The 12139-nt window shown below is 45.2% G+C and overlaps 1 protein-coding gene across 7 annotated transcripts in view; it reads right to left on the bottom strand.

The window, feature by feature from the left end:
* Positions 1-12139, bottom strand: part of POC1B (POC1 centriolar protein B) — a 462304-nt gene that overhangs the window by 335708 nt on the left and 114457 nt on the right. For all 7 annotated transcript variants that reach the window (XM_063927654.1, XM_063927653.1, XM_063927652.1 and 4 more), the window contains one exon: positions 5478-5649. In XM_063927654.1, the coding sequence (XP_063783724.1) occupies positions 5478-5623 (146 nt within the window). In that variant the 5' untranslated portion in view covers positions 5624-5649. The remainder of the gene's footprint in view (positions 1-5477; positions 5650-12139) is intronic.

Here is a 12139-nt window from a genome sequence, read left to right as displayed (position 1 = left end):
GGATGCCAAATCACTTTACTTAGTATCTCTGTACAGTATGTTCTACTAGTGTACTAATTAGCAAAAACAGCTTTTAACTGGATCCAAATCACCGTACTTAGTATCTCTGTACAGTATGTTCTATTAGGGTACTAATTAGCTGTTTGTGCTAATTAGTACCCTAATAGAAACTACTAAGGACGGTGATTTTGCATCCAGGAACTTAGGGAGGAGCTTTTATCTCTCTCCATTATACATAGAAAGATTAAACTTGCCGCTGTACGTTACAAGCTGTTCGTGCTAATTAGTACCCTTACAGAACATACTGTACAGAGATACTAAGGACGGCGATTTGGCATCCAGTTAAAAGCTGTTCGTGCTAATTAGTACACTAGTAGAACATACTGTACAGAGATACTAAGGACGGCGATTTGGCATCCAGTTAAAAGCTGTTCGTGCTAATTAGTACACTAGTAGAACATACTGTATAGAGATACTAAGGACTGTGATTTGGCATCTAGGAATTTACAGAGGAGCTTTTATCTCTCCATTATACATAGAAAGATTAAACTTGCCACTGTACGTTACAAGTTGTTTGTGCTAATTAGTACACTAGTAGAACATACTGTACAGAGATAATAAGTACAGTGATTTGGCATCCACGAACTTAGGGAGGAGCTTTAATCTCTCTCCATTGTAATCTTTCTAAGTATAATGGAGAGAGATAAAAACTCCTCCCTAAGTTCCTGGATGCCAAATCACTGTCCGTAGAATCTCTGTACAGTATGTTCTACTAGTGTACTAAATAGCCCGAGCAGCTTGTAACGTACAGTGGCAGGTTTGATCTTTCTATGTATAATGTAGAGAGATAAAAGCTCCTCTGTAAGTTCCTAGATGCCAAATCACCGTCCTTAGTATCTCTGTACAGTATGTTCTATTAGGGTACTAATTAGCACGAACATCTTGTAACGTACAGCGGCAAGTTTAATCTTTCTATGTATAATGGAGAGATTAAAGCTCCTCTGTAAGTTCCTAGATGCCAAATCACCGTCCTTAGTATCTCTGTACAGTATGTTCTACTAGTGTACTAATTAGCACAAACAGCTTGTAACGTACAGTGGCAGGTTTGATCTTTCTATGTATAATGTAGAAAGATAAAAGCTCCTCCCTAAGTTCCTGGATGCCAAATCACTATACTTAGTATCTCTGTACAGTATGTTCTACTAGTGTACTAATTAGCACAAACAACATGTAACGTACAGTGGCAAGTTTAATCTTTCTATCTTAGGGAGGAGCTTTTATCTCTCTCCATTATACATAGAAAGATTAAACTTGCCGCTGTACGTTACAAGCTGTTTGTGCTAATTAGTACCCTAATAGAACATACTGTACAGAGATACTAAGTACGGCGATTTGGCATCCAGTTAAAAGCTGGATGCCAAATTAGCACCCTAATAGAACATACTGTACAGAGATACTAAGTACGGTGATTTGGCATCCAGTTAAAAGCTGTTCGTGCTAATTAGTACACTAGTAGATAATACTGTACAGAGATACTAAGGACGGTGATTTGGCATCTAGGGACTTACAGAGGAGCTTTTATCTCTCTCCATTATACATAGAAAAGTTAAACTTGCCACTGTACGTTACAAGCTGTTCGTGCTAATTAGTAAACTAGTAGAACATACTGTACAGAGATACTAAGTACGTCGATTTGGCATCCAGGAACTTAGGGAGCTTTTATCTCTCTCCATTATACATAGAAAGATTAAACTTGCCGCTGTACGTTACAAGATGTTCGTGCTAATTAGTACCCTAATAGAACATACTGTACAGAGATACTAAGTACGGCGATTTGGCATCCAGTTAAAAGCTGTTCGTGCTAATTAGTACACTAGTAGAACATACTATACAGAGATACTAAGGACAGTGATTTGGCATCTAGGAACTTACAGAGGAGTTTTTATCTCTCCATTATACATAGAAAGATTAAACTTGCCACTGTACGTTACAAGTTGTTTGTGCTAATTAGTACACTAGTAGAACATACTGTACAGAGATACTAAGTACAGTGATTTGGCATCCATGAACTTAGGGAGGAGCTTTTATCTCGCTAAATTATACATAGAAAGATTAAACTTGCCACTGTACGTTACAAGCTGTTCGTGCTAATTAGTACACTAGTAGAACATAGAGTACAGAGATACTAAGGACGGTAATTTAACATCCAGGAACTTAGGGAGGAGCTTTTATCTATCTCCATTATACTTAGAAAGATTACAATGGAGAGAGATTAAAGCTCCTCCCTAAGTTCGTGGATGCCAAATCACTGTACTTAGTATCTCTGTACAGTATGTTCTACTAGTGTACTAATTAGCACGAACAGCTTGTAACGTACAGTGGCAAGTGTAATTTTTCGAAGTATAATGGAGAGAGATAAAAACTCCTCCCTATGTTCCTGGATGTCAAATTACCATGCTTAGCATTTCTGTACAGTATTTCCTATCTAGCCAGAAACCCTGCATCCTGTGCAAGCTAGGCGGACAACTGGAGGGGACCCGATACACGGTTGCTTCCCGTTTCCCTTTTCAGTGTCACATAAACTAGTGGTTGGTCTGCCCCGAAAGCCAAGAGTCTCCTCTTTTGTATGGTACCAGTCTCGAGTCTCTGGGACACCCAGAACCAGAGATATCAGTACGCAAAATGGACCCATTTTCCCATAGACTATAATGGGACCGTTAATTCAGACCCACCATGGGTTCCGATGCTTGCCATGAGCCTTGTGGGGGTCACAGAAACTTGGGGTTGGTACCCTCCGGTAGCTAATTGTCTCCCCTTCCATACCAACCTAGCGATGAAGGCTCCCACCTCCCACGCTGAGAGTCCCAGGTTTGAGTCCCGAAGTGCCAACTTTTTTTTTATATGTTCCCGTGACATTCACTTTATTATTTTTTCTTTGTTATACATTCAATGAAAGGGTGCAAACAGGTTTCACATAAATCAAAGTAAATCTCCAGCAGCGATTCATTCCGCTATATACAAATACACAGCGGTAATGAGTATAAATTAGTGTATCCCGACGCAACTAACTGAGCAACACAGTACTGTAGATCGTCGGCATTTGTGTATTGTACCTGACCTGAACTCCCTCCCTGTCCACTGCATGACCTGTGCAGGCTCCCAGGGGGGAAGGGCGACGGGGGTAGGGAGAGGCGGTGGAAAATACTGTGCTTTTGAAATACAAGTATTAGTGTCCGAGTCCCCTAAGGCATAAACCAACCCCAATGGGAAGGAAATGCCAACCTTTTTTTTAATGTGTTCCTGTAACATTCACTTTATTTTTTTTCTTTGTTATACATTCAATGGAAGGTTGCACATAGGTTTCACATAAATCAGAGTGGGCGGGGGATTTTCCTACATATAGTAGTATACTGTTGCACATGTCTTGTAACCTGATCGGAACTCCCTCCCTGTCTACTGCATGTACTTTGCAGGCTCCCAGAGGGTAAGGGGAAAGTGCGAATGGGGGTAGGGCGAGGCAGTGGAAAATACAGTGTTCAAAGAAAAGGCATAATCAAAACCATGGGGTACTTTTCGGTGTATCGTTAAGTGCATAGACCTCGCTTATCCCTATGACCCCCGTGTTTTTTAGCTAGGGGATTCTGATGCTCCTTCAGCATTACCCTGTAGCCTGCAAAACCTATGCCATTGCTCGCTCCATAGCTGAGTGCTGCCACAAGGCAGGGGTTCACGTGCCTCGGACATTTTGTCACTTTGCGATGCGATGGGGTCTGGTGTATCGTTATGTGCATAGACCTCGCTTATCCCTATCGCTCCTGTGTATTTTAGCTAGGGGATTCGGACGCTCCTTCAGCATTGTCCCGTAGCCTGCAAAATCTGTGCTGTTACTTGCTCCATAGCCGAGTGCCTCCATGGAGCTAGGAATTGTATGTGTACCGTACGGTGCATAGAACCTTGACAGTAGAATCTCTCCTGCAGCTTTGCCCTGCTTTATGTAAAACTTGTGTTTTGTCAGTTTGCTATGCGATCGAGCCTGGTGTAACGTAATGTGCAAAGACCTCGCTCATCTCTATCGCCGCTGTGTATTTTTGCTAGGGGATCGTGACGCTCATTCAGCATTGCCCCGTAGCCTGCAAAACTTATGCCATCTCTCACTCCATATCCGAGCGCTGCCTGCCACGAGGTGGGGGTTCAGGGGTGGCGGCCATTTTGCCAGTGTGCTATGCGATCGAGTCCGGTGTACCGTAATGTGCATATACCTTGCTTATTCCTATCGCCCCTGTGTATTTTAGCTAGGGGATTGTGACGCTCCTTCAGCACTGCCCCATAGCCTGCAAAATCTGGACTGTTACTTGCTCCTTAGCCTAGGGCCTTCGTGGGGCAAGGAGTCATAGGTGGTAGCCATTTCTATTGAGTCTGCCCTGCTACAGAATTGTATGTGTACTGTACGGTGCATAGAACCTTAACAGTGGAACCGCTCCTGCAACTTTGCCCTGGTTTATGTGAATAAAAAAATAATAATAAAGTGTCTGGAAAAAACTAACATGCATTCGTACTTTAGGAATCGAACCCTGGACTCTGAGTATAGGAATCGGAACACTTCACCACTTCGCCGCAGACAGATGAATAAATCCATTGGTTTTGATTATGCTGTAATGGCTATGGGATTAGGACGCTAACATACTGTACAAAATTCCTAATCTCAAGAGGCAATAGTGAACTTCTAACACGTCCATTTGCGACAGTGTACACTACTGGTTTTATGTTGTTTTGTCTACGGGACTTGGACGCTCACATATTCATAAAGTACTGTAGATGGATCATATACTGTATGCTGTACTATTTGCGTCTGTACCGTATATACTGTATTAAATAATGCAGCGTAATGAGTATTTACTGTATTAAATAATGCAGTGTAATGAGTATTTACTGTATGCAGCGTAATGAGACGCTTAGTAAAGTAGTTCTCATTATATATTTCAGTATTGTATTTTACGGGAGACCACACGCATGCGCAGTGGTGATTGTAAACTCGACATCTGGTGGATGATCGCAGGTATTACACGTAAAGGTAACGCCAAACGCTCTGTCTGCCTCCGTGCGATTAGGTACGCCTCTCTGTGACTAGGCGCGCCTCCCTACGCCCCGGTAAGCTGCGTATCGGGACAAACGCCTCAGCCAGTCAAGATAAAGGTGTCTACATCTGTATTCCCAGGACACCTTGAAGCACATTTTTTTCTCCAGTTGGTTTACCATAGGTACAAGAATAGGCATTACAGTCAAAATGATGGAAAATACTGAAATGCTGTTTGAAGATTATTTTGAACATCTACACACGTCTGTGTTCAAAAACACACAGTGTATGTAACTGGAAACGCCAAAAACTCAACTAGCTTTATAAACACCACAAGATCACTTAAAAAAATATCTATGCATGGAGGGGATCACATTAATTGTCATTCCCCTTCAGTACCTACATGCTAGGGGTCCAGAGTCTAACTGTTCTGTCTTTAGCAGCTGATGCCACCAGGTGTCCGATAGGAGAAAACTGAACACTGGTCACTGCCTCTTTGTGTCCTATAAACCGGAAAGTTCGGGACTGAGGCTTGAAGTTCCAGACCATGACGAATGTATCTGCTGCAGATGACACTACAAAAGGTAAAAAAAAGATACCCAGTGTTAGAAAACAAAGGCAGGCTCTGGTCTATTTTGGTCAAAACACGTGCAACTACTAGTAACACACCATCACACGTTGTGCAATTTATAGTGAGAAAAGAATATTACAAATTGTAGAAGACCAAAGAAAAATTATATTGTATATTAACTAGCAAAATCTGGATATTTATACTCATCATAAGGTCTTAATTCGAAACTCAGTATGTTTGTGCTCCTCATTTGTGCACCGTATCACTAACGTTATGGCCAGTCTGATGAAACCAACAGCACCCAAACCTATTTGTTATACCTTTTTGAGAATATACGAAAGTATAACTGAGGTTAACAGATAAATCAGCAGAAAAAACAATTCACTATGTGCATAGTTAACTCTTACGGATGCAGGGCATATCTGCTGAGGTAAGTAGACAATCAGCTCCACACCCTTTATTATTATTATTATTATTATTACATTTTATTTATAGGGCGCAACAAGTGTTTCGCAGCGCCGTACAAAGGACAGTACAGGGAGACAAAACTTAGCATAACAGTAAATAAATAACAAAAATGGAGTGCAGGTAACAAAGAGCAACACAATTGTCAAAACATAATACAGCTTAGATGTAAGTAGCGAAGGAGTAATCATTGTACTACTTGGGGCTGGCGGCCATAGATAGAGATGAGCCTTTACCAGCAGGAGAGAAAGCAGGTAAAGATGGTCACTGAGTGAAATGTGTCGAGAAGAGGGTTTAGACAAGAGGAAAGAGGGCCCTGCTCTGAAGAGCTAACAATCTAGTGGGGAGGGGCAACAGACAGATGACATGAGGTGCAAGCAGGTAGAAGCCTGATGGTGGTATGCGAGCAAAGCAGAGATGTCCAAGGCATGGGGCAGGGGGATGGAGGAGCAGCCCAAGGACTAGGTTATGCATTGGAGGGGTACACTTTGATGAATAGGTGGGTTTTCAATGCCCGTTTGAAGCTTTGCAAGGTCGGGGAGAGTCTAATGGAGCGGGGGAGCGCATTCCACTGAAGGGGTGCAGCACGGGCAAAATCCTGAACTCGTGCATGGGAAGCAGTGACCAAGGCAGAGGAGAGGCGACGGTCATCAGCCGACCGTAGTGGGCGGGAGGGAGTATGAAGGGAGAGGAGGTTGGAGATGTAGGGAGCAGTGGAATTAGAGATGGCCTTGTATGTGAGGATGAGGAGTTTGAAGAGGATTCTGTAGGGGAATGGGAGCCAGTGTAGATTTTGTTGAAGGGGAGTGGCAGAAGTGGAGCGGCGGGAGAGGAAGATGAGCCTAGCTGCAGAGTTGAGGACAGATTGGAGGGGAGCAATGTGGGAGCAAGTGAGGCCAGTGAGGAGCACATTGCAGTAGTCAAGTCGTGAGATGACCAGTGAGTGGATGATAAGTTTAGTTGCACTCTGGGAGAGAAATGGCCTGATGCGAGCAATGTTGCGTAGCTGGAACCGACAAGATTGCGCCAGAGCTTGGATGTAGGGTGCAAAGGAGAGGGAGGAGTCAAGAGTGACGCCCAGGCAGCGGAGTTGGGGAACAGGGGAGATGATAGTGTTGTCAACAGTGATAGAGATGTTTGTAGGGGGTGTTGCTCTGGCTGGGGGAAAGATAATAAGTTCAGTTTTATCCATGTTGAGCTTCAGAGAGCGCTCAGACATCCAGGAAGAGATGGCAGAGAGGCAGCTGGAGACCTGAGAGAGGACAGAGGGGGACAGATCAGGAGAGGAGAGGTAGAGTTGTGTGTCATCAGCATAGAGGTGGTATTGAAGGCCAAAGGAGTTAATGAGCGCACCCAGGGAAGAGGTGTAGAGGGAGAACAGAAGAGGGCCTAGGACAGAACCCTGAGGGACACAGACAGGAAGGATGGAAGGGTGTGAGGTGGTTCCGGAGGCAGACACAGAGAAGGAGCGGTTAGTGAGGTATGAGGTAAACCAGTCAAGGACGGTGCTAGAGAGGCCAACATTTTGGAGTGTGCGGAGGAGGAGAGGGTGATCCACGGTGTCAAAGGCAGCAGAGAGGTCCAGAAGGATGAGCAAAGAGAAGTGGCCCTTGGATTTGGCCGAAAGCAGGTCACTGGTGACTTTCACCAGGGCAGTCTCGGTGGAGTGGAGTGGACGAAAGCCAGATTGTAGTGGATCAAGGATGGAGTGGTCAGAGAGGTAGCTCTCTGACCCGGATATTAAATGAAAGCATTTTGTTTGGACCAAAGAATTGTTAGAATTTTTCAAATACTTTTAGTAAAAATGGACGACCACTGTTCAGGTTGTTCTCCCTAAGCAACAAACATGTTGTTGGAGACTGATGTGCTGTCTAGTAAAATTTTAACAGTAACATTTTTGAACCATACACACTGCATAGCTTTAAAGGTTGAAATCATCTTACTTAGTGCTAGAATTATCAAAGCTTATGGGTATATTCAATTAAAGTCGGATCCATTCCGACATGTATTTGTCGGAATGGATCTGACAACCCCTATTCAATCCCATCTTAATTCGACTTTTTTAAGTCGAATTTAGATGGGACGCAGAGGAGGAGAAGGGGGGCGAGCCGCGGGGGGACAACCAGAGGGCATACAGGTAGATCAGCGCTACAGTAGCGCTGCAGCTGGAGGTCACTCAGCCACCCGACCTCACGGCAGCTTCTGGAGCCGGGTGGAAGCTGCCGTGAGGTCGGGTGGCTGAGTGACATCCAGCTGCAGCGCTACTGTAGCGCTGATCTCCCTGTATGCCCGCCGGCTGTTCCCCTTTCTCCCTGTGGGAGAGATGGTCAAAAGGGGGCCAAAACCTGTCGGATTTGGCCTCGTTTTCGACATAAACACGTGGATCAGCAGCTATTCCGCCGATCCACGTGCTTTTCGACAAGTCAAATTTATCGACTTGTCGAAAAATATAGCAATATATTGAATAGGTCGAATCAGGATTCGACCTTAAAAAGTCGAAAACTGCCTTCTTTTCGACAGACGGCAGTTTTCGACTTCAATTGAATATACCCCTTAGAGCAGGCTTTCCCAACCACGGTCCTCAAGGCACACCAACAGTGCAGGTTTTAGTGATATCCAGGCTGCAGCACAGATGGTTAACTCAAAATAACTGAGCTACTAATTAAGTCACCTGTGCTGAAGCCTGGATATCACTAAAACATGCACTGTTAGTGTGCCTTGAGGACCGTGGTTGGGAAAGCCTGCCTTAGAGAGATAAAGTACCAACTAATCAGCATTTGTCATTGTACAGACTGTGTTTGAAAAATGACAGGAGATAATTGGTTAGTACTTTCTTTCTCTCCAAGTTTGATACATCTAGTCCTTAGAAAAATGAAGTGAAGACATACGCCTGTAGAGAAAATAGATATTTTTCATGTCTGTTAGTCTGTGTGGTCCCCTGGATGAAAAAGCCTTTGGTGACTACTGTTCAACTACAGATACAAGGAAACAAGTCTCTTGGTGTGGACCCAATTCTATTTCTCTAGCAACCATAAGGGATATTGGGGAATCTAGTACAAGGGGGGTATAGACGGAGTCCAAAGGAGCCAGTGCAATTTAAATTTCTTCAACTGGGTGTGCTGGCTCCTCCCCTATATACCCCCTCCCACAGGCAGTTTAGAAAAAAGTGCCCTCAGGAGAGGATGCACATCTCTGAGCTCCAGAGAGTTTTCTTCAATTTCTTTTTTCTGTTTGTTATTTTCGGTATGCTGTTTGGGCAACAGCATACCTGCACCGTGGGAGTTAGGGAGGGGGGTGGGAGCGGTCATCGGCCTTACGAGGTGCAGAGCCGCTTCCCCGCTGCAGGACCACCGTCCTGAGGGGTTGTTGTACAGCGGGGCACTGCGCCTTGGCTGTCACAGCCGCAGCACGCCGCACTCTCTTAACGCTGCCTGAAGATGACATTGGTGGTGAGTACAAACCGGATGCCCTGCTAGTGGGGTCCCCCGGTTCAAATGCGGCAGACCACGGCCGCTAAGATCCCCCGTGTAGACTGGCACAAAACCGTTAAAACTAGCACTTGTTGTGATGTTTTTTTAGCTGTAAGGAGATTTTGCCAGTATAATATATATCTGTAGCTCCGTCGCCATTGGAGGGGGCAGGGCTACATCAGAGCGGGACCTAAAGCGTTTTGGCACCTTCCTCTGCTTACTGCAGCCATTCTCAGCACACACAGCGCTTCCTGATTCCTCAGCCACGCTGGATATCTGGTACAAAGTGTAGTAAAGGGGGAGAGCCGCTTGTGTACACTATCTGGGTCCTCTTTAGGACAGGAATTATTAGCGTTTACTGTGTCTACTCTCACATACAGTAGGGCAGGCTTGCAATATAACTGTCTGTGTGTATGTTATTGTGCTTACTGTGAAACATGGGTAAACACAAGCTGTGCAGTGTATGTCACACCAGATTCTTTCCATTATCTGCTGATTCTGTTTCCTGTGAACAATGCAGCCAATCTTCACAAATCAGTGAAGGGGCTGGCGGAGAGGGTCCAGAGCCCCACTGGTTAGGGTCTCTTAAAGCTATGATGTCTGATATGTCATCCCAGCTCACTGCTAATGTGCAGAAGACTCAGCTACTACAACAAGCTGTTGCAGATTTAGCTGCTAGGGCAGATGCACAGCCCCCCTCTCTCATGCAGGTCCACAGAAGCGTGGGAAACCTGCTCTACTCTCTGATATAGATGATGATATACAGGAGAATGGGGATGACTTGGATCCCGTTAGTGGGGATCCTGATTCTGCTCAGGGTATTGAACCCCTAATACTGCCTGTAAGGGACGTGTTAAAGCTACCTCTAGAGGACACTGCGTCACAGCAGTCGTTTTTCTTTATTCAAAACAAGCCTAATGTCACTTTCCCTGACTCTACAGAGTTAGATGACCTATTCAAGCTGGCCTGGAAAAATCCAGACAAAAAAATTCCAAGTGTCCAAATTTTTTTTCGCACTTTCCCATTTGCTCCTGAAGGTAGGAAATGTTGGGAGGAATCCCCTGAGGTGGATGCATCAGTCTCTCGCCTGTCCAAAAAGGCGGTGCTGCCTGCCTCAGGCTCCTTTACCATGAAGGATCCTGGGGCTAGGAAGATAGAGACTACACTCAAATCTATTTACATGGCAGCAGGTGTCTCACAAAGGCCGGTCATTGCGGGTTGCTGGATGACCCATGCCATTCATTCCTGGGCCACTCAAATTCAGGGGGGCCTTTCGGGGGATATGCCCTTGGTCACTATGGTGACCCTCCTAAAATATATTCAGGACACTACCTGTGTCGTCTGTGATTCACTCAAGGAGATGGGAAACATTAAAGCTAGGACTTCTGCCATAGCAGTGGCGGCGCGCAGGGCCTTGTGTTTGCGTCCGTAGTTTGAGGAAGCAGAATCCAAATGTAGTGTAGAATCCCTCCCCTTTTCTGGGGTATGGCTCTTTGGGGTTGAATTGGATACCTAGATTTCCAAAGTTAAGGCTGGGAAATCCACGTTTCCCCCTCTGGGGCCCCGTCGGCGAGACACTCCTATCCGGGGCCGTCTGTCCAGTCCTTTCGGTCTCACAGATTTTAATCTAAGGCCAGAGGTGCCTCCAATGCGACTAGAGGCACCAGAGGTAAGTCCAAGCACCAGCTCTCAGGAACAGACCACCAGTGCTGCTTCCGCTAAGGCCTCAGCATGACGGTGCCCACCCTGAGGGGATCTCAAGGTGGGAGCTCTACTGCGTCACTTCAGCCGCATCTGGGAGACTTCTTGCCAGGATACCTGGGTCAGAAATCTTGTTTCTCAAGGGTACAAGCTGGAGTTCGACAGTACACCTCCCCAACAATTTTTCAAATCAAGCTTACCAGCTTTGGAGGATGAGCGTTACCTCCATTGCGCACTGCTAAAAAATTACAGAAATTAAATGTAGATGTTATATGTAACCACAAGTAATGTTTTTAGGTAAAGAGTGGTTGTTAATACCCAACCGGATCTCCACTCAGTCCGTAAAAATAAGAATTTACTTACCGATAATTCTATTTCTCGCAGTCCGTAGTGGATGCTGGGAACTCCGTAAGGACCATGGGGAATAGCGGCTCCGCAGGAGACTGGACACAAATAGAAAGCTTTAGTACTACCTGGTGTGCACTGGCTCCTCCCCCTATGACCCTCCTCCAAGCCTCAGTTAGGATACTGTGCCCGGACGAGCGTACACAATAAGGAAGGATTTTGAATCCCGGGTAAGAGACTCATACCAGCCACACCAATCACACCGTATAACTTGTGATCTGAACCCAGTTAACAGTATGATAACAGAGGAGCCTCTAGAAAAGATGGCTCACTACAACAATAACCCGATTTAGTTAACAATAACTATGTACAAGTATTGCAGACAATCCGCACTTGGGATGGGCGCCCAGCATCCACTACGGACTACGAGAAATAGAATTATCGGTAAGTAAATTCTTATTTTCTCTGACGTCCTAGTGGATGCTGGGAACTCCGTAAGGACCATGGGGATTA

This window comes from Pseudophryne corroboree, chromosome 6 (assembly GCF_028390025.1).
Source record: "Pseudophryne corroboree isolate aPseCor3 chromosome 6, aPseCor3.hap2, whole genome shotgun sequence".
Classification (NCBI taxonomy): domain Eukaryota; kingdom Metazoa; phylum Chordata; class Amphibia; order Anura; family Myobatrachidae; genus Pseudophryne; species Pseudophryne corroboree.
The sequence above is the reverse complement of the archived record's forward strand: the minus strand, read 5'-3'. Positions and strand labels throughout refer to the sequence as shown.